Below are 27,894 nucleotides of genomic sequence, written 5' to 3'. Positions count from 1 at the left end.
TCTCCTGAAGAGGAGAAAGCAAAAGTAGGCAAATATTTTGGAGAGTGCAGGTAAGCATGCCAAGGCGGCTGTTTGTGCCATCTACATCTGTTATGCTTTCAATTTGCGGATATCACTCGAAAACACTTGTTGATGATCTGTCTTAAAGAGGGTAACATGCAAAAAGACCCAAAACACTAAAAATTATCCTAAAGTTCATAAATTCACATATAAAATTGCATTATGCTTTTTTTTACTTTTTAAAAAAAAAAACTTTTTTTTTTTTTATTTGTATAAATAAATCCAGAAGATATGTGTTTTTTTTTTTGGTGGGGGGGTTGTTTGTGGTCACATATTTTGCTACCCCGACCTCCCCCTCTTTCTACTAACATGCAGTTAAAAGGGGCTAGAAGCCTGTGTTATCGCCTAATATGCTACAATACTGCTCTGAGCCACCTTTCAGCAGGCTTCGCGCTCAGGCCCCGCAGAAGCTTGGTCCGTCCCGCTCGCCGTAGCTGCTGGTTGCTATGGTCGGCGCGTCCCTTACCAACCGGCTGAGATCAGCGTCTCCGCCGCCTCCGGACTACAGCCACCCCGCGCAATCTGTGCTCTCCGGTACCGGGGCTGCCCATGGCCTCTGCCGCCAGCGTCTTCCTCCTCAACGTGAACGGGCAGATAGAGAGCGCCGAGGTGAGGCCTGGCTCTTACACCGGGGCCTAGTGAGAGTGCTGGGGGGATTCATGGGCTCTTGTGTGGGGGACTCACCAAATAATATTCGTGCTCAATAATAATAATCCGCACATAGGGTGTGATTCACAGTCCTGCGTAAACCCCATTAATGGCAAATACATTATTATTTTATTATTATTATTATTTATTATTAATAACTTTTACTTTTATAGCGCCACCATAATCCGTTGCACTTTAAATCGGCATTTTGCGTGATATTTGTCACGTTGCGCCTATATTTGACTTCGTATTGAGCTGAGCATATCTTATACTTGCGTCTGAAGACATTAATTCAGTACATGGCGCGGAGACTAATGTCAGCCACGCCCCTAAGTTAGAGATGGCGATTGACTTATGCATATTATGTAAGATTTACTTTTTTGAGAGGCGCACCGTTACACGTCCCGCCAAAGCCTGGTGCAAGCGTCTGAGTTGAGGAGGATGGCAGCACCTTTACAGTGCGCGCGTCTGTACGCCAGACCAGAGGTAGGCAATGTGCGGCGCTCCAGCTGCTCTGGAACTACACAACCCAGCATGCCCTGCCACAGTTTTGCTATTATGGCATGGTTAAGCTGTTGCAAGGCATGCTGGGATGTGTAGTTCCACAGGAGCTGGAGTGCCGGACATGCCCACCCATGCGTTAGGCCAGTGGTCTCCGACGGTAATTGAGGTGTGAGCTACTTTAGAAAAATGAAACTACCTGGAGAGCTACTAAAATTGTAGAAAAACAATCTGGCTAATAACCGAACAATTGAAGGTCATAAAAATGGTATGCAGGCGGACCTAATCCCGACAGCCGGCTTCCCGACTGCTTAATCCCGGCGAGTGTTAAATGACAGGCGCCTGTCATTTTACCGACGCCGGGAGAGCGGCGCCCAGCAACCCGATCGAAGGGACGCGCGGATAGCCACGGGGGGGGGGGTAGGTTTAGGGTTCCCGGGGGGGACTTGGGGTTAGGCACCCCCCGGGTTTAGGCTAGGGAATGGGGGGGGTTAGCGTTAGGCACCCCCGGGGGACTTGGGTTTAGGCGGCGGAGAAGGGGGTGTTAGGTTTAGGCAGTGGGGGGGAAGGTTAGGGCTAGGCACCCCTAAGGGAGGGTTAGGGTTAGTGGGTAGAATTCGGTTAGACAATACTTATCTTGGACGATCGGGATTTCCTCCTCTGCAGGGATGCCGCTGTCGGGATTCCAACCGCCAGGCATGGGTCCGATTCGCATAAAAATGCATTTAATTATTACAGTGATATTGTTGTGGTTTATATATAAAATTTAAGCACAGGCACATTTCACTGTTAATTACCGGTTCAAAGCAGGTACGTGCATTAGAGGAGCAAAATATATAGGCAGGGCTGCTGTGTGATATTTTTTCAGCAGGGCCGGGCGGGAGTCACTAGCTCCGCCATAGCGTAGATGCCATGGGTGCAACCACGTCAGGTGAGGCTGTGGCAATCACCTGATGTGCTTTCTGTGGCTCCACCCATGGTGTCACTGCCACGGGGGAGCTACAGGTTGGAGACCACTGCGTTAGACCATTGTTGCTGGCGTTTTGGTGAAGGGAGCAAGTGCTTGGAGCGTAGCAGTGCTGTTTGCATTACCATAGCCCCGCACAGTGATGAACATTGCACCAGAAAGCAGGGGTGAGGCCATGACGATGATATTTGCCGTAAATTGCGCCATTCAGCCCCGTCTCATTCGCTAGTTGGCTGGAGAAAAGTATTTCCGGGAGTGTGGACATACTGGGAGAGTAGGCACAACTTTTAAATAATCAATTGCAACTGTCCTGGTTTCCCAGCATACATAGTCCCCATAATGATCATTGTCGGGCATAGCAAAAAAAAATGCGATTGGAATATGATGCATGCCTGCGTTCATCTGATCACACCGAAGCAGCTGTAACGGAGCCAGACGTCATCGTGGCGATATGCAGAATGCACTTATACATGAAACCGCTACAGCAGAAGCACTTTTAGGAGGAGATTGCGGTAAGCGCGTGGTCCTATTTCCGCACTCACTTACGTGTTTTTAGGGTGCAGAAAACAATTTTTTTATTTTGCTTGAGCATCATGTAATGTCCCACAGAGGTGGATCATGTAGGGCTCCTATAGGACCACACGCTTAAATGAATCACCCCCTGTGTTAAATGTCGAACCTAGGCCCTCATTCAGAGCCGGACGCTCTGAGCAGAGCGCTCGCTCTGAATGAGGGCCGTCCTCCATAAAAATGGAGCGTCCTCCTGGACGCTCGTATGAGCTGTGGGTGGTGACCCACAGCTATACGAGCGTGCAGGATGATGGTCGCGATGGTCTTGACCATCGCGACCATCGCCAGTGCGACCAGAAGCCTGTGGTCGGGGTTTTCGACCACAAGCCCTGGAGTGATTTTGGCTCTATCAGAGCCAAAATCACTCCCACTGACATCACTAGTGATGTCAGTGGGACCGGCTTCAGACGGTAGGCGTTCCCTTGGGAACGCCTCCGTCTGGGAGGCACGCCCCCGGCACGCCCACCAAAGGGGGCGTGCTGTCAATCAACATCGACAGCACGCCCCCTTTGATCAGACACAACGAGCGAAGGAAAGTCCTTCGCTCGTCGCGTCTGGTGCATGCGCACGACGGAGCTCCCTCCGTCGTGCGCATGCGCAGTGCACACCATCGACCCACTTGCGAGCGGACAGCCGCTTGCGAGTGGGTCTGAATCAGGCCCCTAGTTTGCTGTCTGTACACTGGCGAGACTGCAAGCAGCCATAGGCCTGCTGCTCCCTGCTGTCTGCTAGATGGAGAGCGCTATTCTAAAATGATATCTATGACCACACTTTTTTCTTGGACTCCTAGGAAACCTATTTAGTATATGGACCAGTATGCAACGGAATATGCTGCGCTATATAAGAAACTGTTAATAAGTAAATAAATCTGGTGCAAGGACCGTACATACTTATGTCTGTGTCTCATGTGTTTTCTATTGTTTCTGTTCCATAAGTTTCCGGAGTTCGATGACCTTTACTGCAAGTACTGCTTCGTTTATGGGCACGACTGGGCGCCGACCTCTGTAAGTTTTTGTTCGGCTTTTGAGCTCCGTTTTATTATTTTTGAAAGGTTTCTGTGTACATTGTGTTTTCAGAAGCGACTTGTAACGAAGATGGGGGCGGAAGATGCTTGTTGGTAAATAGTCATTAGGGAACATGGTCTCAGTGATATATGGGGCCTATTCAACGAGGGACGAGGGAAGCTGATAGTATTTGCTCCTCCCAGTGCAAGTAAAGGGTTACCGGCATTCGCATATTCTCGCAGCGCAGCTCTGTACACATTCGCGGCAGCGGCATTAGCCCACGTCTCAATCAGGCCCTATGTAACAATACTAAATAGGCTCCGTAATCTTACTGTCAGTATAAGTGCTGCTGTAGATGTTTTCTTCACTTACATAAACATTTTACTTTCATGTTCAAATATTTCATCTCCCCAGAAGAATGACCATATTAAAATGTGGTGCCGCCCCATGTAATAAGGATTGGGTATCTCTGCGGGTTTGTAGCACATCCCACATTGGAGTGGGATATTTACTATGCGCTGCCGGTAATTAAGATTTCTTATCCCAACCATAGAAAATATATTTATTACCCATTCTGCAATCTCTCCAGAGCAGCGGAGTGATACTTAGCTCCCGGACAATTACCACCCATGCCTGCCCTGTGTATTCCCCTTAGCTATAAGTATAAATAGAGGCCTCTTGTCCAAAGTGGACATATATAGAATAAAGGGCGTGATTCAGCAAGGAACGCAGCCGTGAATTGGCACGCACCCAGCCGATGTTTACGTTCTGTGTGTACATCGCAGAGCGTCTGCACTAACCGGTCGCTGCGATTGGGACGCGATCACAATGAGCACGCAGACCCCCCATAAAGTGACTGTCAGGAATGGACGTTTGTGGCTGGTGACGGGGGGTGGACAGAGAAACGCAAGCGTCCCTGTGCGTTTGGACGCCATTACAGGGACGTGCATAATGAAGCCCTGCGACGGCATGCGCAGCCTGAGTACTAGATACCGACAGGAAGTTTAGCAATTTCTGAGTGAGGTCAGGTCAACCACTATTGTGCGTATGGGTCCGATGGTCCTCGATGTTACCGATGTTTTGGACTAGGGGATGTAGAGAGCCCCTTTGTGGGAATTCATTAAACATATTTTCTGCCTGTAATGTAAAATCCATTTCTAGAGCACTGTTCCTGATGGGCCTAGATCTCTGGGCCTGATTCAGAGCCGGACGCTATTTGCGCTCGCTCGTTCAGAATAAGGGTCCGGATATTTAAATAGAGCGCTTGCTCTTTGCGGTCTGTTGACGCCTCTATGTCTGAACGAGCGAACGAAACATGCGCTCGCTATTTTTTAAAAAATGCCCCCTGGCCGCTCGCATCCTACATCATCTCCGCTATTTATTAGATTAATCGAGTACATCGAAAGGCGTATGAACTGCTCGCTATTCTTGTGGTAGCATTTTCCTACCGCAATCATGTGAGCAGTTCAGGCTAAAAGACAACCAAGTGACGTGGTCGATGACGCTGCTTTGTTAATTATGCACACCCTTAAAACGCCCGTTTTGACCGTTTGGCACGACTGCGTTCGGATCACCACTCCCCGTTTTCAAGCACTTTCCCTGTTACCACCCACAAAGGCCTCATCCTGTCACTCAAATTAGCAGGCACTCGCTATTTTGCGAGCACACAATTTCCGACCGCAATGACTGGTTCGCGCATGCATTACAACCCATACACATGCGCAGTTGTGCGAACATCGCTCAGAGCGAGCGAGCGGCTGCTTACGAGCGGCTCTGAATCAGGCCCCCTGTCCCTTAGGACTATGGGTAATATGTACTGGCCCCTTCTATAGTGTAGGTCATTGTCAGTCTACTGATTGTTGCAATGTGTCTATATAACTGTTTAACCGAGAAGTTAATCTGTGAACCTCAACTTATAACTACTGAAATAAAGGGTCATTGGTGATGGCGCTGCCGTTAGTTGAGAGATTATTTTTGTACTGCGCACGTGTCCCAATGGATTACCGACGGCGGTCGCAGTGAGGATTTGGACGTATAATGAATGACAGTCAGTGAGCGCTCGTGGAAGGTAACTGGGAAGTGACGAGACAAACGCAGGGATGACGCAATCTTTACAGGGGCGTGTTTTTAGACTGCGACTGTGTATGTAGATAAGATGGCACCAGCGGCTGACCTCCGACGTACATTCTGAGCAACCATAGGGTTCGATCGATGGTGCGACCAATGGTACGTCTTTGCAAGCAAAGCCACAGAACACAGACACCCTGCCACATATGCGCATATGTTTGCAGAACTTCTGCGTACAGCAGTCTTGATGGGATTTGAATGTGGATGCTTTCAGAGAAATATTTTATTATCGCTATACACTGTGGGACTATAGATCGGTCTGAGTAATGGAGAGCAGAAGTTTGATGATAGCTGTGAGGAGGACGCCCATTGTTACTGTCCGGCAACCCACCCAGTGCAATGGGCATACTGTACTCTTCCTATATTGTTGTACATGGCAGCTGTGGTTATCTAGGAGTTGGCAGCAGTGTGGACGTGGGTGGCATCTTCATTCCTGCTGACCACATACAGTAGCAGCCTCATGAGCTGCTTTGCCGAATGATACACCACTGTTAATTACTTCTTAGTTATACATTACTGATAGGAAGTGAATTTGCCTGTGCTATTCCAAATTGTGCCACTAGATGTCGCCTAACTCACTTTTCTCCTACCAGTCGCTATAAATCCCATTAATTCATTTCATGGAATATATTGTGTGAAAATATTGAGTATTTGCTGTAATCTCTAATGCCACTCATTATGTGTCTTCCTAGGGGGTGGAAGAAGGAATATCGCAAATTGCTTCTAGGAACAGAAGTATAAATAAGAGCGTTGTGTGGAACTTTCCTATTGAGATCACGTTTAAAAGCACCAACCCGTTCGGCTGTAAGTATAGAAGCTTCTATAGTCACTGAGTGTGCAGTGTTTTTCTTATATATATATATATATATATATATATATCTAAACTACATTCTAGTCTATGGGGCTGATTCTGTAACGTGGCTATATTTATGGGCAGTCTCTGATGCCAGATTAACTACCTTATGCGGAGCAGTGCCTCTGCTAGTGGAAACCCGCTTCGCCTATTGATGTTACGCCACCCGCCGCAGCTGTCATCATTTGTATAGGTAAGTGCACCAGTCCCATGCTAGGTGCAGGAGACCCATAAGAATTAGGCTTCCCCCTCCCCGAACGCACAACTCGTAAGCGCGCAGAGATTTGATACATGCCCACGACACCCCCATAAGGCAGGGCGACTCCATGCAATCGTATTGTCACCACTCAGTTCACACCCTGAAACGCCCTATTTCACGAAAAGACAGATATGGCCAAGTTGTGACCGACTCAGAATGAGACGGAGATACACAAAGATGCGTAAACTCTCATATGCCCATGTGCTGCGTGCAAAGACTCGCTGTGTGCGTCTGTGCACTGAGATCCCTGCGGCTCATGATCGGCCCCTATGTATGTCAGCACAATGAGGAGTGTATTCTGCTGCTCCTTAAAAAAATATTCACAAAATATTTTTTTATTTTGCGAATCATGTAAGAGGATTTGTTGGGAAAACGTCAGGGTTTCAGCTACTTTGACAAGGGCCAAATTGTGATAGTTAGATGAAAGGGCAGTGGGGGTCATTCAGACCCGCTCGTGAGTGGCAGTACGCTCGCTAGCGGGTCGATGTTCCCCCACTGCGCATGCGCACGACGGAGGGAGCTCCGTCGTGCGCATGCGCGGGACCTGGCAAGCGATGGGCTCTCCATTGCTCCGGGTCTTGCACCAAAGGGGGGGTGCTGTCGATGTTGATTGACAGCACGCACCCTTTGGTGGGCGTGCCGGGGGCGTGCCTGCCAGACAGAGGCGTTTCCATGGGAACACCTACCGTCTCAAGCCGGCCCCACTGACATCACTAGTGATGTCAGTGGGAGTGATTTTGGCTCTGATAGAGCCAAAATCACTCCAGGGCTTGCGGCAGCGAGACCCTACCGCAGGGTCTCCTTCGCAAGCCCGATGGTCGCGATGGTCAAGACCATCGCGACCATCATCATGGACGCTCGCTGTAGCTGTGGATGGTAACCCACAGCTATGCGAGCGTCCATGAGGATGCTCCAAAAAAAGGTAGGAGGGCCCTGATTCAGAGCGAGCGCTCGGGTCACAGCGTTCAGCTCTGAATCAGGCCCAGTGTCTCTTTGGGTGTTCCCAGTATGCAGTGTCGACCAAGGAAGGTCATCTGGGGACTGGATCATGGGCACCCAAGGCTCATTGATGAGCGTGGGGAGAGAAGGCTAGCCCGTCTGGTCCTATCTCACAGAAGAGCTACTGTAGCACAACTTGCTGAGAAAGTTATTGCTGGCTATGATAGAAAGGAGTCAGAACACACGTGGCATTGCAGCTTGCTGCGTACCCGCAGACCGGTCAGAGTGCCCATGCGGACCCCTCTCCACTGCCAAAAAAGCGCCTACAAAGGGCACGTGAGCGTCAGAACTGGACCATGGAGTAATGTAAGAAGGTGGTCTGGTCTGATGAGTCACATTTACATCATGTGAGCGGCCGGGTGCGTTTGTTTGGTTTAGCTGGAAAAGAGATCTTCCCATAGTGCATTGCCAGGATGAACTATGGGAAGAAAGCAGCCGGTGGAGGCAGTGTGATGCTCTGGGCAATGTTGTGCTGGGAAACCTTGGACCCTGGCATTCATGTGGATGTTACTTTGATACGTACCACCTAACCAGTCAGGGGTGTTTCTAGAGAGCAGAGGGCCCGTGTGCAGTCTCCGACACGGGCGCCCTCCCCTCTGACCAGCTGAGCTGTGCGCGGCCAGCGCCGCACTTATAGAATCTGGGCACTAGAGCGCATGCGCAAGTCACCGGGAAAATTTCCGTGGCGCCATTTTCCCTGTACTGCGCATAAGCAGACAATGCTGTTTTTACAAGCGGAGACACCGGAGCCGACATGGGACTCCGGAGAGGTAAGTTTTATGGGTGCAGGGTGTGCGGTGCGGGCCCCCCTGGACCCATTATAAATACGCCCCTGTAACCATTGATGCAGACCAAGTGCACCCCCCTCATGGCAGCGGTATTCCCTGGTGGCAGTGGCCTCTGGCCCTGATTCAGAGCCGGACGCTGTGACAGCGCTAGCTCTGAATCAGGGCTTTCCTTCTTAATTTTTAGAGCGGCCTCTTGACCGCTCGTATAGCTGTGGGTGACCACCCACAGCTATAGCAAGCGGCCAGGAAGATGGTCACGATGGTCAAGACCATCGTGCTTGCGACGAGACCCTTGTGGTAGGGTCTCGTTGCCGCAAGCCCTGGAGTGCTTTCGGCTCTATCAGAGACGAAAGCACTCCCACTGACATCACTTGTGATGTCAGTGGGGCCAGCCCCAGACGGTAGGCGTTCCCATGGGAACGCCTCTGTTTGGGCAGCCACCTCCCCAGCCCGCCCACCAAAGGGGGCGTGCTGTTACTCACCATTGACAGCACGCCCCCTTTGGTACGAGACCCGGAGCGACGGCTTGCCCGTCGCTATCCGGGTCTCGCACATGCGCACGATGGAGCCGGCTCCGTCGTGCGCATGCACACTGGGCCAACATCGACCCGCTTGTGAGCGGGTCTGAATCAGGCCCTCTGTCAGCAGGATAATGTGCCCGGCCACACTGAAATAATTGTCCAGGAATGGTCTGAGGAACATGACTTACAGCACCTGTATACAGCACCTGATCTCAATACGATGAATATCTGTGGGATGTGCTGGAAAACAAGTCCAGGCCGTGGAGGCCCCATCTCACAACATACAGGGTTTAAAGGATCTGTTGCTAACATCTTGGTGCCAGATAGCCCAGGACACCCGCAGAGATCTTACCGAGTCCATGTATCTACGGGTCAGAGCTGATTTGGAGCTACGAGGTGAACCTACATAGTATTAGGCAGGTGGTTTTAATTTTATGGCGTGCGTGCGTGTGTGTGTGTGTAACTACCTTGTAGAGTAAACCAAATTCTGCACTAGATATAATCTTACATTAATGTATTTCATCATCACCCGGAAATACTAAAATAAGGGTAAAATTACCTATTAGATAATTTTCTGGGGGGTGCTCCCTAGAATGACATATAATGATTTGTAAAAGGAAAAGTATTACTGGGCACACACAACGCCTGGTGGTACAACTAAAACATAACTTTTATTAATATTTAATTATCAAAAAGCGAATTATAAATGTGATGTGTATTAGTTTCCCAAACACAAAATCACAATGTAATTCAGCTTATTTGCTGAATTGTGCACTGATACATCAGATATGATACATATTATACATAAGAAAATAATTAGTCTCATGTATGCAATGGAATTATTGCACTAAGTATCCAATATAAAATCCTCACTTTCCACAAGTGGTATGACAAGTATACGGCATCCACCTCAAAGCATTCATATAATCATTGTCAATTTGATTTCAACATTAGGACGTCTATTTCCCAGCACCCCAGCTGGAAGTGTAGGTCTGGTGTATTATTGAGAGTTTAGTACATGCCGTCACCTCTCATCATCAGCCTCAGGCGACGTTGGTAGAATATAATACCCGTACTTGAAGGCAGTCCAGTACCCCAGTGGGATAACACTCCCCTATGCCGTCAGTCTCTGTAGCCGCGTGGGACCCCAAATCAATAGATCAAAAGACGGCTGGGCGCTATATTGTTATCTGTATGATATATATATATATAATATATATATATATATATATATATATATATATTTCTACTTCAGGGTCCATAGGGTATCCACAGGATACCTTGGGGTATAGGTGTGACGTCAGTCGCAGGGCACCAAAGAGTTAAGCTTTCAGCCACCCAGGATGCACTAGGTCCCCCTCCTATACCCCGGGCCAAGGCACCTCAGTTTAGTTTGGTGCCCGGCCGGAGTCGGGTGCACCTGTTGGAGTGGGGGCTAGAAGAGCCCCTGAAGCTTTTTCTTCATGCAGCTGTGGCTGCACATCTGGATGAACAGCATGGACAGTCAGTCCTGACGTCCATGCTGTCTTCCCTACACCCCGCCGGTACCAGAACGCCGGTACTGATCCGGGGATGCTGGTGGGCGTCTGGGGTCACAGCTAGCGGTGACCCCAGATGCTCCGGACCATGGCCGGATTCAAGGGGGACAGAGGTAAGCAGCGGGGTCCCGCGGTGGGTCCCCGCTGATCACATGGTCCTAAGTCCCCAGGCAGGGGGCTCCCTGGGGACTGGCTGCAGCGTGGAGCCAGGCGACCAACCTGCGCTTCCACTACCCCCTGGGACAGCGGACCGCAGCAGAGTGGTAGCGCTGCGGCATCCCAGGGGTTAAATGCATGCCAGGGGAGCGCGCCTTCCCTGTCTCACAGCCGGCGCCTCCCCCGCTGCACACAGCCCTCTCTGCATGCTGCCGACTGGTCCTGTGGCAGCGCTCCTCCCCCAGGCCAGCCTCCTCTCTGCTCCTCGGCGGCCATCTTCTCCAGAACGCATGGTGAACGCTGCTGGAAGCGCTGGACTGAAGCATCGTGGTCTGGGTCCCCCCGCATACCTCTCCTCCGCTGTGGCTCAGGTCTGTGTATGCAGCGCTGTGTCCTACCAGGCCCTGTGTCTGTGTAGTTGAGTAATCAGCGCTGTTAGTGCAGGAATTGTTATTTCTCTGCATTGTATGTGACTGTGCTAGCGCTGCCTGTAACTTTTCTTCTCTAAACTGTCAGCTTTATTACTGTCCCTGTTCTTCTGCTAAAGCCCTTGCGGTGCGGTGCTGCAGGGTGGTCTCTCGCCTATTTAATACTTAATTGGTGAGAGAGGTCACATACGTGGTGCCATCATGTCTGAAAGTGATTTTCCCCTCCGGCTACAGTGTACCACGTGCAAAGTACCGTTAGCGGAGGGGGAGGGTAGCGCGGAGGGCCTTTGCCGGCAGTGTTTGTCCATGGCGCGGCCTATTACGGTTACAGCACCGGTACAGGAGCCGCCCTGGGCTTGTTTCGCTCAGGCGTTAACAGCTTTAGTGGGCCAGTTAGCTCCGCAGCCCGCGTTTACTCCGATGGGTTTGTCCCAGCAGTCTGGGGTGTCGTCACCCATGCAGGGGTTCCCACGACAATTGGTGGTACCCCACAGTCTCCCTATTTGACCGCTCGTATAGCTGTGGGTGACCACCCACAGCTATAGCAAGCGGCCAGGAAGATGGTCACGATGGTCAAGACCATCGTGCTTGCGACGAGACCCTTGTGGTAGGGTCTCGTTGCCGCAAGCCCTGGAGTGCTTTCGGCTCTATCAGAGACGAAAGCACTCCCACTGACATCACTTGTGATGTCAGTGGGGCCAGCCCCAGACGGTAGGCGTTCCCATGGGAACGCCTCTGTTTGGGCAGCCACCTCCCCAGCCCGCCCACCAAAGGGGGCGTGCTGTTACTCACCATTGACAGCACGCCCCCTTTGGTACGAGACCCGGAGCGACGGCTTGCCCGTCGCTATCCGGGTCTCGCACATGCGCACGATGGAGCCGGCTCCGTCGTGCGCATGCACACTGGGCCAACATCGACCCGCTTGTGAGCGGGTCTGAATCAGGCCCTCTGTCAGCAGGATAATGTGCCCGGCCACACTGAAATAATTGTCCAGGAATGGTCTGAGGAACATGACTTACAGCACCTGTATACAGCACCTGATCTCAATACGATGAATATCTGTGGGATGTGCTGGAAAACAAGTCCAGGCCGTGGAGGCCCCATCTCACAACATACAGGGTTTAAAGGATCTGTTGCTAACATCTTGGTGCCAGATAGCCCAGGACACCCGCAGAGATCTTACCGAGTCCATGTATCTACGGGTCAGAGCTGATTTGGAGCTACGAGGTGAACCTACATAGTATTAGGCAGGTGGTTTTAATTTTATGGCGTGCGTGCGTGTGTGTGTGTGTAACTACCTTGTAGAGTAAACCAAATTCTGCACTAGATATAATCTTACATTAATGTATTTCATCATCACCCGGAAATACTAAAATAAGGGTAAAATTACCTATTAGATAATTTTCTGGGGGGTGCTCCCTAGAATGACATATAATGATTTGTAAAAGGAAAAGTATTACTGGGCACACACAACGCCTGGTGGTACAACTAAAACATAACTTTTATTAATATTTAATTATCAAAAAGCGAATTATAAATGTGATGTGTATTAGTTTCCCAAACACAAAATCACAATGTAATTCAGCTTATTTGCTGAATTGTGCACTGATACATCAGATATGATACATATTATACATAAGAAAATAATTAGTCTCATGTATGCAATGGAATTATTGCACTAAGTATCCAATATAAAATCCTCACTTTCCACAAGTGGTATGACAAGTATACGGCATCCACCTCAAAGCATTCATATAATCATTGTCAATTTGATTTCAACATTAGGACGTCTATTTCCCAGCACCCCAGCTGGAAGTGTAGGTCTGGTGTATTATTGAGAGTTTAGTACATGCCGTCACCTCTCATCATCAGCCTCAGGCGACGTTGGTAGAATATAATACCCGTACTTGAAGGCAGTCCAGTACCCCAGTGGGATAACACTCCCCTATGCCGTCAGTCTCTGTAGCCGCGTGGGACCCCAAATCAATAGATCAAAAGACGGCTGGGCGCTATATTGTTATCTGTATGATATATATATATAATATATATATATATTTCTACTTCAGGGTCCATAGGGTATCCACAGGATACCTTGGGGTATAGGTGTGACGTCAGTCGCAGGGCACCAAAGAGTTAAGCTTTCAGCCACCCAGGATGCACTAGGTCCCCCTCCTATACCCCGCCCCCGGGCCAAGGCACCTCAGTTTAGTTTGGTGCCCGGCCAGAGTCGGGTGCACCTGTTGGAGTGGGGGCTAGAAGAGCCCCTGAAGCTTTTTCTTCATGCAGCTGTGGCTGCACATCTGGATGAACAGCATGGACAGTCAGTCCTGACGTCCATGCTGTCTTCCCTACACCCCGCCGGTACCAGAACGCCGGTACTGATCCGGGGATGCTGGTGGGCGTCTGGGGTCACAGCTAGCGGTGACCCCAGATGCTCCGGACCATGGCCGGATTCAAGGGGGACAGAGGTAAGCAGCGGGGTCCCGCGGTGGGTCCCCGCTGATCACATGGTCCTAAGTCCCCAGGCAGGGGGCTCCCTGGGGACTGGCTGCAGCGTGGAGCCAGGCGACCAACCTGCGCTTCCACTACCCCCTGGGACAGCGGACCGCAGCAGAGTGGTAGCGCTGCGGCATCCCAGGGGTTAAATGCATGCCAGGGGAGCGCGCCTTCCCTGTCTCACAGCCGGCGCCTCCCCCGCTGCACACAGCCCTCTCTGCATGCTGCCGACTGGTCCTGTGGCAGCGCTCCTCCCCCAGGCCAGCCTCCTCTCTGCTCCTCGGCGGCCATCTTCTCCAGAACGCATGGTGAACGCTGCTGGAAGCGCTGGACGGAAGCATCGTGGTCTGGGTCCCCCCGCATACCTCTCCTCCGCTGTGGCTCAGGTCTGTGTATGCAGCGCTGTGTCCTACCAGGCCCTGTGTCTGTGTAGTTGAGTAATCAGCGCTGTTAGTGCAGGAATTGTTATTTCTCTGCATTGTATGTGACTGTGCTAGCGCTGCCTGTAACTTTTCTTCTCTAAACTGTCAGCTTTATTACTGTCCCTGTTCTTCTGCTAAAGCCCTTGCGGTGCGGTGCTGCAGGGTGGTCTCTCGCCTATTTAATACTTAATTGGTGAGAGAGGTCACATACGTGGTGCCATCATGTCTGAAAGTGATTTTCCCCTCCGGCTACAGTGTACCACGTGCAAAGTACCGTTAGCGGAGGGGGAGGGTAGCGCGGAGGGCCTTTGCCGGCAGTGTTTGTCCATGGCGCGGCCTATTACGGTTACAGCACCGGTACAGGAGCCGCCCTGGGCTTGTTTCGCTCAGGCGTTAACAGCTTTAGTGGGCCAGTTAGCTCCGCAGCCCGCGTTTACTCCGATGGGTTTGTCCCAGCAGTCTGGGGTGTCGTCACCCATGCAGGGGTTCCCACGACAATTGGTGGTACCCCACAGTCTCCCTATTTCCCCGCTCCCGGGTTCTCAGGAGCCAGCGTGGGTTAACTCCCTGACGAGTTCTGTACAGCACTTGTCGGATGTGTTGCAAGGGGAGTCTGTGATGCGGCCTCATAAAAGGCCGGTGGCGTCTCTGTCCGCTCCTTATGAGGATGACGAAGGGACGTCTGATGATGGGGAGATTCTGGATCCTTACGATCAGGAACCTCTCCATACTAAGGACGCTGATGCTAAGTCCAAAGTATATATTCCTGGACTTATTCGGGCGGTCCGCACAGCCTTGGTGATTGAGGACGAAGTTTCCCCAGCGGCTAAATCTAAGTATGCCTTTTTCAAAGATGTGAAGGGCGATGCCACAGTCTTTCCTCTTTCGGGTCAGTTGGTGGACCATTTAGAGGAGGCGTGGAAACAACCTGGCAAAAGATACCAGCCGCAGAGACGCCTGGCGGTGGCTTATCCGTTCGCGGATAATTATTTTGCTAAGTGGGAATCCCCTCCACAGGTGGATTCTCACGTGACCCGTCTTGTCCGTAGTGCCACATTGCCGATGCCATCCATGTCCTCCCTTAAGGATGCTACGGACCGCAAGGTAGAAATCTGCCTGAAGTCCGCTTATTCCCTTGCAGGGGGGCAGCACGGCCGGCTATGGCCATTTGCTGGGTTGCCAGAGCGATGGAGCGCTGGGCGGATTCATTAGAGGCTTCTTTTGAATCCGACTGTCCGGCCGAACAGGCGGAGTTGATTGGCAATCTCCGTGATTCGGCCACCTACATCAACGAGGCGGCTCTAGACATTAGTACTCTGGTGTCTAGAATTTCTTCAGCAGCGGTAGCTGCTCGTCGCACCTTGTGGCTGCGATCCTGGAAGGCGGACGCAGATTCCAAGAAAGGTCTGGAAGCGTTGCCGTTTACCGGAGAAGTTCTCTTCGGTCCGGATCTGGATAAGATTGTGGCCACGCTGGCGGCAGCCAAATCTGCTTGTCTCCCGTCGGCCGCTGCTCCTTCTGGTTCGGGACCATCGTCCTTTCGGTCATCTAGGGCCCAGGGCAGGCCCAAACCACAGTCGTTTCCTCGACAGGCTGGCCCTAAGAAATCGGTCAAGCCCCGGAAGCAGGCATGGAGTACCAGACGTCCAGCCCCCAAGCCAGATGACAAGCCTGCGGCCTGACGGTCCGGGCCTCCCTTTGGGGGATCCCAGGGTGGGAGGCCGCCTGCTACAGTTCGCCCAGTGTTGGTCGACCACTACGACAGACACTTGGGTTCTGGAGGTGGTTTCCCACGGATACGTCCTCTCCTTCCGGCACAGACCCCCGGCTCGCTTCTTCACCACGGGTCTCCCATCAGACCGGAACAAGGCTACGGAGCTGCGGAAGGTATTGCACACTATGCTCCAGGCTGGAGTTATAGTGGCTGTTCCATTGTCCCAGAGGGGCCAGGGTTTCTATTCAAATCTATTTTTGGTACAGAAACCCAATGGGTCATATCGTCTGATTCTCAACCTCAAAGCACTCAACAAGTCTTTGCGGGTCCCGAAGTTTCGGATGGAGACCCTACGGTCCATCATTCTGGCGCTGGAACCTGGGGACTACTTGGTGTCATTGGACATACAGGACGCTTACCTGCATGTCCCTATTCTTTTGCGCCATCAACAGTTCCTCAGGTTTGCAATCCGCAGCGACCACTTCCAGTTTCGGGCGTTACCTTTTGGCCTGGCAACAGCACCACGTGTTTTCACCAAGGTGATGGCGGTCATGGCGGCTTCTCTGCGGCTGCAGGGAGTCCGCATGTTGCCGTATTTGGACGACCTGTTATTGGTGGCAGGATCTCCAGAGCTCCTGTTACGCCACTTGGACCTGACCATTGCACTGCTGCAACGGCACGGCTGGCTAATCAACTGGCAGAAGTCCACTCTAATCCCGTCTCGGAGGATTCTGCATCTTGGAGCCTTATTGGATTCGGGACAGCAAAGGATCTTCGTGACGGAGGACAAGATCTCTGCTTTACAGTCAAGGGTGCGCAGTTGCCTGCACAGCCGCCGGGTGTCCTTACACTCGGCGATGAGGTTACTGGGCTCCATGGTGTCGGTGTTCGACATGGTGGAATACGCCCAGTTTCACTCCAGACCTCTGCAGCACCTGATCCTGTCCAAGTGGAACGGGCTGACTCAGTCTCTGAAGTCCCAGACGATTGTGCTCACCCAGGAGGTTCGCCTGTCCCTTGCGTGGTGGTTACAGACGACCCACCTCAACAAGGGACGTCCGTTCTGGGTTCCAAATTGGGTCCTGTTGACAACGGACGCCAGTCTTCGGGGCTGGGGAGCAGTTTCGGGTCCACACTTGTTCCAGGGCAGGTGGACGCCGACAGAAGCGGAGCTTCCAATAAATATCTTGGAACTCCGTGCGGTCTTCAATGCTCTCCAGCAGGCACAGCGGTTTCTCCAGGGTCGCCCGGTGCAGGTCCAGTCGGACAACGCTACCACCGTGGCCTACATAAACAGGCAAGGAGGAACTCGCAGTCGGGCGGCTCTCGTAGAGGTCTCTCGGATCCTGGTTTGGGCGGAGCGCAATCTTCCGGCCATATCAGCGGTCTTCATCCCGGGAGTGCTAAATTGGGAGGCGGACTTTCTAAGTCGCCAGGACGTTCATCCGGGGGAATGGTCCCTGCACCCGGACGTTTTTCAACTACTGGTGGACAGGTGGGGTCTTCCAGAAATCGACCTCATGGCGTCCCGGCACAACAACAAGTTGCCGGTGTACGGGTCTCGCACAAGAGACGAAGGGGCGTCTCTGGTGGATGCTCTGTCCGTCCGGTGGACGTTCCGGTTCGCATACCTGTTCCCTCCGGTCTCCCTTCTTCCACGGGTAATCCGGAAATTCAAACAGGAAGGAGGGACGCTCCTGTTGATAGCTCCCGCGTGGCCCAGACGGCACTGGTTCTCAGACCTTAAGGGTCTGTCCGTGGACAGTCCTCTGCGGTTGCCGCTACAACCGGACCTTCTGTCTCAGGGTCCTTGCCTTCACCCGGACCTGACTCTGCTGTCTTTGACGGCGTGGCTGTTGAGACGGCCATGCTGAGGTCCCGGGGGTTTTCCAGCTCTGTGGTGCGTACCATGTTACGAGCTCGGAAACCGTCTTTCGCAAGGATATACCATCGCGTGTGGCATACGTTCTTCCAGTGGTGTCGACCGAGAGGTTATGCACCGCGGGAGTTTCGTCTGTCTCGGATTCTCGCCTTCCTGCAAGCGGGACTAGATCATGGGCTTCGCCTTGCTTCTTTGAAGGTACAGGTTTCGGCCCTATCTGTCTGGTTTCACCGTAGGATTGCTACAATCCCGGATGTGCGCACCTTTATGCAGGGTGTTCTCCGCATTCAGTCGCCCTTTGTTCCACCTGTGGCGCCTTGGGATTTGGCTGTGGTCCTGAGGGCTCTCCAAGGACCGCCGTTTGAACCACTGGGCTCAGTGGATCTTAAATGGCTAACAGCTAAGACTGTTTTCCTTCTGGCCATTGCTTCGGCCAGACGTGTTTCTGAGTTAGGGGCTCTTTCTTGAAGACCCCCTTTCTTGGTTTTTTATGGGAACAGGGCAGTGCTCCGCACTCGGCCCGAGTTTCTTCCCAAAGTTGTTTCCCAGTTTCATGTTAACGAGGAAATAGTTGTTCCGGCCTTTAACTCACCGGGTCTTTCCGTGGGTGAGGCCTCTTTGGATGTTGTGCGGGCCTTAAGGACTTATGTTGACCGCACTTCTTCGTTTAGGAAGTCGGACGCTTTGTTTGTCCTCTATGGCTTCCGTAAAAAGGGTTGGCCTGCTTCAAAGCAAACTTTGGCAGCCTGGATCCGTATGGCTATTTCTGAAGCTTATCTTCATGAAGGCCTACCGGTCCCTCCTTCTCTGAAGGCTCATTCCACTAGGTCTGTGGGTCCTTCGTGGGCAGCTCGACGTGGTGCCTCGGCAGTTCAGATCTGCAAGGCTGCTACGTGGTCTTCTGTCCATACCTGCGTGAGGTATTACAGGTTTGACACCTTCGCCTCTCGGGATGCTTCCTTGGGCCGCGGATTCTCCTTTCTGCACAGGAGCGTCCCCACCCTTAAAGGATACTGCTTTGGGACATCCCCAAGGTATCCTGTGGATACCCTATGGACCCTGAAGTAGAAAATATGAGATATGGTAAGAACTTACCCTTGTTATCTCTATTTCTACGAAGTCCATAGGGTTCCACAGGACTCCCGCCCTGTCGCACCTGTGCTGCAGATGGGCTTTGCTCTGGTCACCGGTTTTCCGTCTCCCTCTGGTGAGAATGTGATTCTTGTATGTGTCCAGATCTTTGTTCTCTCTCTTCCTTCTCCTCCTCCGGCCTATGGCTTGGTAACTAACTGAGGTGCCTTGGCCCAGGGGCGGGGTATAGGAGGGGGACCTAGTGCATCCTGGGAGGCTGAAAGCTTAACTCTTTGGTGCCCTGCGACTGACGTCACACCTATACCCCAAGGTATCCTGTGGAACCCTATGGACTTCATAGAAATAGAGATAACAAGGGTAAGTTCTTACCATATCTCATATATTATATATATATATATATTCCTTTAGGTAGTATACTTATTGGTATTTATGTCTATGTAAATGTATGTACTTTTTCTGACCATAAGTGCAGGTTTTAAACCTATAAATGTTTTACGTGTGTTTGAATTAATGTCCTGACTGGGGTATTTAAGCACAGTATATTGCCTTTCATGTCTGTTAAAATAGGCATATATAGATGTGCCCACATACATCTATCTTTCGTGCGCCACACTCAGCTCGGGAGCTCGGTGTGACTCTGTAGCGCCGAGCATCTTTTCGTGCGTCTTTTTACCTTCAAAGGTGTCTTAGTCGCACAATGATGCTAATAGGTAGCACAAGCTGATTAAAATGACATGCAGCGATCCTATGTTCTGTATGTGACTGCTGGTGTATCTGCATGTGTAATCCTACGTTACAGGGTATCTCCATGTGTAATCCTACGTTACCGTGTCAGCAGCTGTATCTCCATGTGTAATGCTACGTTACAGTGTCAGCGGCTGTATCTCCATGCGTAATCCTACGTTACAGTGTCAGCGGCTGTATCTCCATGCGTAATCCTACGTTACAGTGTCAGCAGCTGTATCTCCATGCGTAATCCTACGTTACAGTGTCAGCGGCTGTATCTCCATGCGTAATGCTACGTTACAGTGTATCTCCATGTGTAATCCTACGTTAGTGTCAGCGGCTGTATCTCCATGCGTAATGCTACGTTACAGTGTATCTCCATGTGTAATCCTACGTTACAGTGTCAGCGGCTGTATCTCCATGCGTAATCCTACGTTACAGTGTCAGCGGCTGTATCTCCATGCGTAATCCTACGTTACCATGTCAGCGGCTGTATCTCCATGCGTAATGCTACGTTACCATGTCAGCGGCTGTATCTCCATGCGTAATCCTACGTTACAGTGTCAGCGGCTGTATCTCCATGCGTAATGCTACGTTACAGTGTCAGCGGCTGTATCTCCATGCGTAATGCTACGTTACCATGTCAGCGGCTGTATCTCCATGTGTAATCCTACGTTACAGTGTCAGCGGCTGTATCTCCATGTGTAATGCTTCGTTACAGTGTCAGCGGCTGTATCTCCATGCGTAATCCTACGATACAGTGTCAGTGGCTGTATCTCCATGTGTAATGCTACGTTACAGTGTCAGCGGCTGTATCTCCTTGTGTAATCCTACGTTACAGTGTCACGGCTGTATCTCCATGCGTAATGCTACGTTACAGTGTCAGCGGCTGTATTTCCATGTGTAATCCTTCGTTACAGTGTCAGCGGCTGTATCTCCATGTGTAATCCTACGTTACAGTGTCAGCGGCTGTATCTCCATGTGTAATCCTACGTTACAGTGTCAGCGGCTGTATCTCCATGTGTAATCCTACGTTACAGTGTCAGCAGCTGTATCTCCATGTGTAATGCTACGTTACAGTGTATCTCCATGTGTAATGCTACGTTACCATGTCAGCGGCTGTATCTCCATGCATAATGCTACGTTACCATGTCAGTGGCTGTATCTCCATGCGTAATCCTACGTTACAGTGTCAGCGGCTGTATCTCCATGCGTAATGCTACGTTACAGTGTCAGCGGCTGTGTCTCCATGCGTAATGCTACGTTACCATGTCAGCGGCTGTATCTCCATGTGTAATCCTACGTTACAGTGTCAGCGGCTGTATCTCCATGTTAATGCTACGTTACAGTGTCAGCGGCTGTATCTCCATGTGTAATCCTACGTTACAGTGTCAGCGGCTGTATCTCCATGCGTAATGCTACGTTACAGTGTCAGCGGCTGTATCTCCATGTGTAATCCTACGTTACAGTGTCAGCGGCTGTATCTCCATGTGTAATGCTACATTACAGTGTATCTCCATGTGTAATCCTACGTTACCGTGTCAGCAGCTGTATCTCCATGTGTAATGCTACGTTACAGTGTCAGCAGCTGTATCTCCATGCGTAATCCTACGATACAGTGTCAGTGGCTGTATCTCCATGTGTAATGCTACGTTACAGTGTCAGCGGCTGTATCTCCATGCGTAATGCTACGTTACAGTGTATCTCCATGTGTAATCCTACGTTACAGTGTCAGCGGCTGTATCTCCATGCGTAATGCTACGTTACCATGTCAGCGGCTGTATCTCCATGTGTAATGCTACGTTACAGAGTCAGCAGCTGTATCTCCATGCGTAATGCTACGTTACAGTGTCAGCGGCTGTATCTCCATGCGTAATCCTACGTTACAGAGTCAGCAGCTGTATCTCCATGTGTAATGCTACGTTACAGTGTCAGCGGCTATATCTCCATGCGTAATCCTACGTTACAGTGTCAGCGGCTGTATCTGCATGCGTAATGCTACGTTACAGTGTATCTCCTTGTGTAATCCTACGTTACAGTGTCAGCGGCTGTATCTCCATGCGTAATGCTACGTTACAGTGTATCTCCATGCGTAATGCTACGTTACAGTGTATCTCCATGTGTAATCCTACGTTACAGTGTATCTCCATGTGTAATCCTACGTTACAGTGCCAGCGGCTGTATCTCCATGCGTAATGCTACGTTAGTGTCAGCGGCTGTATCTCCATGCGTAATGCTACGTTACAGTGTCAGCGGCCGTATCTCCATGTGTAATGCTACGTTACAGTGTCAGCGGCTGTGTCTCCATGCGTAATCCTACGTTACAGTGTCAGCGGCTGTATCTCCATGCGTAATGCTATGTTACAGTGTCAGCGACTGTATCTCCATGTGTAATGCTACGTTACCATGTCAGCGGCTGTATCTCCATGTGTAATGCTACGTTACAGTGTCAGCGGCTGTATCTCCATGTGTAATCCTACGTTACCGTGTCAGCGGCTGTATCTCCATGCGTAATCCTACGTTACAGTGTCAGCGGCTGTATCTCCATGCGTAATGCTACGTTACAGTGTATCTCCATGTGTAATCCTACGTTACAGTGTCAGCGGCTGTATCTCCATGCGTAATGCTACGTTACAGTGTATCTCCATGTGTAATCCTACGTTACAGTGTCAGCGGCTGTATCTCCATGCGTAATGCTACGTTACCATGTCAGCGGCTGTATCTCCATGCGTAATGCTACGTTACCATGTCAGCGGCTGTATCTCCATGCGTAATGCTACGTTACCATGTCAGCGGCTGTATCTCCATGTGTAATCCTACGTTACAGTGTCAGTGGCTGTATCTCCATGCGTAATGCTACGTTACCATGTCAGCGGCTGTATCTCCATGCGTAATCCTACGTTACAGTGTCAGCGGCTGTATCTCCTTGTGTAATGCTACGTTACAGTGTCAGCTGCTGTATCTCCATGTGTAATGCTACGTTACAGTGTCAGCGGCTGTATCTCCATGTGTAATGCTACGTTACAGTGTCAGCGGCTGTATCTCCATGCGTAATCCTACGTTACAGTGTATCTCCATGCGTAATCCTACGTTACAGTGTATCTCCATACGTAATCCTACGTTAGTGTCAGCGGCTATATCTCCATGCGTAATGCTACGTTACAGTGTATCTCCATGTGTAATCCTAAGTTACCGTGTCAGCAGCTGTATCTCCATGTGTAATGCTACGTTACAGTGTCAGCAGCTGTATCTCCATGCGTAATCCTACGTTACCGTGTCAGCGGCTCTATCTCCATGCGTAATCCTACGTTACAGTGTCAGCGGCTGTATCTCCATGCGTAATCCTACGTTACAATGTCAGCGGCTGTATCTCCATGTGTAATGCTACGTTACAGTGTCAGCGGCTGTATCTCCATGTTAATGCTACGTTACAGTGTCAGCGGCTGTATCTCCATGTGTAATCCTACATTACAGTGTCAGCGGCTGTATCTCCATGTGTAATGCTACGTTACAGTGTCAGCGGCTGTATCTCCATGTGTAATGCTACGTTACAGTGTCAGCGGCTGTATCTCCATGTGTAATGCTACGTTAGTGTTTCTCCATGTGTAATCCTACGTTACCGTGTCAGCAGCTGTATCTCCATGTGTAATGCTACGTTACAGTGTCAGCAGCTGTATCTCCATGCGTAATGCTACGTTACAGTGTCAGCGGCTGTATCTCCATGCGTACTGCTACGTTACAGTGTATCTCCGTGTGTAATCCTACCTTACAGTGTCAGCGGCTGTATCTCCATGCGTAATGCTACGTTACAGTGTATCTCCATGCGTAATCCTACGTTACAGTGTCAGCGGCTGTATCTCCATGCGTAATGCTACGTTACAGTGTCAGCGGCTGTATCTCCATGTGTAATGCTACGTTACAGTGTCAGCGGCTGTATCTCCATGTGTAATGCTACGTTACAGTGTATCTGCATGCGTAATCCTACGTTACAGTGTCAGCGGCTGTATCTCCATGCGTAATCCTACGTTACAGTGTCAGCGGCTGTATCTCCATGTGTAATCCTACGTTACAGTGTCAGCGGCTGTATCTCCATGCGTAATGCTACGTTACAGTGTATCTCCATGTGTAATACTACGTTAGTGTCAGCGGCTGTATCTCCATGCGTAATGCTACGTTAGTGTCAGCTGCTGTATCTCCATGTGTAATGCTACGTTATAGTGTCAGCGGCTGTATCTCCATGCGTAATGCTACGTTACAGTGTCAGCGGCTGTATCTCCATGTGTAATGCTACGTTACAGTGTCAGCGGCTGTATCTCCATGCGTAATCTTACGTTACAGTGTCAGCGGCTGTATCTCCATGCGTAATGCTATGTTACAGTGTCAGCGGCTGTATCTCCATGTGTAATGCTACGTTACCATGTTAGCGGCTGTATCTCCATGTGTAATGCTACGTTACAGTGTCAGCGGCTGTATCTCCATGTGTAATCCTACGTTACAGTGTCAGCGGCTGTATCTCCATGTGTAATGCTCCGTTACAGTGTATCTCCATGTGTAATCCTACGTTACAGTGTCAGCGGCTGTATCTCCATGCGTAATGCTACGTTACAGTGTCAGCGGCTGTATCTCCATGCGTAATGCTACGTTACAGTGTCAGCGGCTGTATCTCCATGTGTAATGCTACGTTACAGTGTCAGCGGCTGTATCTCCATGCGTAATCCTACGTTACAGTGTCAGCGGCTGTATCTCCATGCGTAATCCTACGTTACAGTGTCAGCAGCTGTATCTCCATGCGTAATCCTACGTTACAGTGTCAGCGGCTGTATCTCCATGCGTAATGCTACGTTACAGTGTATCTCCATGTGTAATCCTACGTTAGTGTCAGCGGCTGTATCTCCATGCGTAATGCTACGTTACAGTGTATCTCCATGTGTAATCCTACGTTACAGTGTCAGCGGCTGTATCTCCATGCGTAATCCTACGTTACAGTGTCAGCGGCTGTATCTCCATGCGTAATCCTACGTTACCATGTCAGCGGCTGTATCTCCATGCGTAATGCTACGTTACCATGTCAGCGGCTGTATCTCCATGCGTAATCCTACGTTACAGTGTCAGCGGCTGTATCTCCATGCGTAATGCTACGTTACAGTGTCAGCGGCTGTATCTCCATGCGTAATGCTACGTTACCATGTCAGCGGCTGTATCTCCATGTGTAATCCTACGTTACAGTGTCAGCGGCTGTATCTCCATGTGTAATGCTTCGTTACAGTGTCAGCGGCTGTATCTCCATGCGTAATCCTACGATACAGTGTCAGTGGCTGTATCTCCATGTGTAATGCTACGTTACAGTGTCAGCGGCTGTATCTCCATGTGTAATCCTACGTTACAGTGTCACGGCTGTATCTCCATGCGTAATGCTACGTTACAGTGTCAGCGGCTGTATTTCCATGTGTAATCCTTCGTTACAGTGTCAGCGGCTGTATCTCCATGTGTAATCCTACGTTACAGTGTCAGCGGCTGTATCTCCATGTGTAATCCTACGTTACAGTGTCAGCGGCTGTATCTCCATGTGTAATCCTACGTTACAGTGTCAGCAGCTGTATCTCCATGTGTAATGCTACGTTACAGTGTATCTCCATGTGTAATGCTACGTTACCATGTCAGCGGCTGTATCTCCATGCATAATGCTACGTTACCATGTCAGTGGCTGTATCTCCATGCGTAATCCTACGTTACAGTGTCAGCGGCTGTATCTCCATGCGTAATGCTACGTTACAGTGTCAGCGGCTGTGTCTCCATGCGTAATGCTACGTTACCATGTCAGCGGCTGTATCTCCATGTGTAATCCTACGTTACAGTGTCAGCGGCTGTATCTCCATGTTAATGCTACGTTACAGTGTCAGCGGCTGTATCTCCATGTGTAATCCTACGTTACAGTGTCAGCGGCTGTATCTCCATGCGTAATGCTACGTTACAGTGTCAGCGGCTGTATCTCCATGTGTAATCCTACGTTACAGTGTCAGCGGCTGTATCTCCATGTGTAATGCTACATTACAGTGTATCTCCATGTGTAATCCTACGTTACCGTGTCAGCAGCTGTATCTCCATGTGTAATGCTACGTTACAGTGTCAGCAGCTGTATCTCCATGCGTAATCCTACGATACAGTGTCAGTGGCTGTATCTCCATGTGTAATGCTACGTTACAGTGTCAGCGGCTGTATCTCCATGCGTAATGCTACGTTACAGTGTATCTCCATGTGTAATCCTACGTTACAGTGTCAGCGGCTGTATCTCCATGCGTAATGCTACGTTACAGTGTCAGTTGCTGTATCTCCATGCGTAATGCTACGTTACCATGTCAGCGGCTGTATCTCCATGCGTAATCCTACGTTACAGTGTCAGCGGCTGTATGTCCTTGTGTAATCCTACGTTACAGTGTCAGCGGCTGTATCTCCATGCGTAATCCTACGTTACAGAGTCAGCAGCTGTATCTCCATGTGTAATGCTACGTTACAGTGTCAGCGGCTATATCTCCATGCGTAATCCTACGTTACAGTGTCAGCGGCTGTATCTGCATGCGTAATGCTACGTTACAGTGTATCTCCTTGTGTAATCCTACGTTACAGTGTCAGCGGCTGTATCTCCATGCGTAATGCTACGTTACAGTGTATCTCCATGCGTAATGCTACGTTACAGTGTATCTCCATGTGTAATCCTACGTTACAGTGTATCTCCATGTGTAATCCTACGTTACAGTGCCAGCGGCTGTATCTCCATGCGTAATGCTACGTTAGTGTCAGCGGCTGTATCTCCATGCGTAATGCTACGTTACAGTGTCAGCGGCCGTATCTCCATGTGTAATGCTACGTTACAGTGTCAGCGGCTGTGTCTCCATGCGTAATCCTACGTTACAGTGTCAGCGGCTGTATCTCCATGCGTAATGCTATGTTACAGTGTCAGCGACTGTATCTCCATGTGTAATGCTACGTTACCATGTCAGCGGCTGTATCTCCATGTGTAATGCTACGTTACAGTGTCAGCGGCTGTATCTCCATGTGTAATCCTACGTTACCGTGTCAGCGGCTGTATCTCCATGCGTAATCCTACGTTACAGTGTCAGCGGCTGTATCTCCATGCGTAATGCTACGTTACAGTGTATCTCCATGTGTAATCCTACGTTACAGTGTCAGCGGCTGTATCTCCATGCGTAATGCTACGTTACAGTGTATCTCCATGTGTAATCCTACGTTACAGTGTCAGCGGCTGTATCTCCATGCGTAATGCTACGTTACCATGTCAGCGGCTGTATCTCCATGCGTAATGCTACGTTACCATGTCAGCGGCTGTATCTCCATGCGTAATGCTACGTTACCATGTCAGCGGCTGTATCTCCATGTGTAATCCTACGTTACAGTGTCAGTGGCTGTATCTCCATGCGTAATGCTACGTTACCATGTCAGCGGCTGTATCTCCATGCGTAATCCTACGTTACAGTGTCAGCGGCTGTATCTCCATGTGTAATGCTACGTTACAGTGTCAGCTGCTGTATCTCCATGTGTAATGCTACGTTACAGTGTCAGCGGCTGTATCTCCATGTGTAATGCTACGTTACAGTGTCAGCGGCTGTATCTCCATGCGTAATCCTACGTTACAGTGTATCTCCATGCGTAATCCTACGTTACAGTGTATCTCCATACGTAATCCTACGTTAGTGTCAGCGGCTATATCTCCATGCGTAATGCTACGTTACAGTGTATCTCCATGTGTAATCCTACGTTACCGTGTCAGCAGCTGTATCTCCATGTGTAATGCTACGTTACAGTGTCAGCAGCTGTATCTCCATGCGTAATCCTACGTTACCGTGTCAGCGGCTCTATCTCCATGCGTAATCCTACGTTACAGTGTCAGCGGCTGTATCTCCATGCGTAATCCTACGTTACAATGTCAGCGGCTGTATCTCCATGTGTAATGCTACGTTACAGTGTCAGCGGCTGTATCTCCATGTTAATGCTACGTTACAGTGTCAGCGGCTGTATCTCCATGTGTAATCCTACATTACAGTGTCAGCGGCTGTATCTCCATGTGTAATGCTACGTTACAGTGTCAGCGGCTGTATCTCCATGTGTAATGCTACGTTACAGTGTC

The 27,894-nt window shown here is 50.3% G+C and overlaps 1 protein-coding gene across 1 annotated transcript in view; it reads left to right on the top strand.

The window, feature by feature from the left end:
• The first annotated feature begins 425 nt into the window (after positions 1-425).
• Positions 426-27,894, top strand: part of B9D1 (B9 domain containing 1) — a 136,769-nt gene continuing 109,300 nt past the window's right edge. The window contains exons 1-3 of the mRNA XM_088464945.1: positions 426-669; positions 3,682-3,750; positions 6,570-6,681. Of these exons, the coding sequence (XP_088321071.1) occupies positions 610-669; positions 3,682-3,750; positions 6,570-6,681 (241 nt within the window). The 5' untranslated portion in view covers positions 426-609. The remainder of the gene's footprint in view (positions 670-3,681; positions 3,751-6,569; positions 6,682-27,894) is intronic.

The sequence above is a fragment of the Taudactylus pleione genome, unplaced genomic scaffold, assembly GCF_031769625.1.
Source record: "Taudactylus pleione unplaced genomic scaffold, aTauple2 ptg000061l, whole genome shotgun sequence".
Lineage (NCBI taxonomy): Eukaryota > Metazoa > Chordata > Amphibia > Anura > Myobatrachidae > Taudactylus > Taudactylus pleione.
This window is presented reverse-complemented; position numbering and strand designations above follow the sequence as displayed.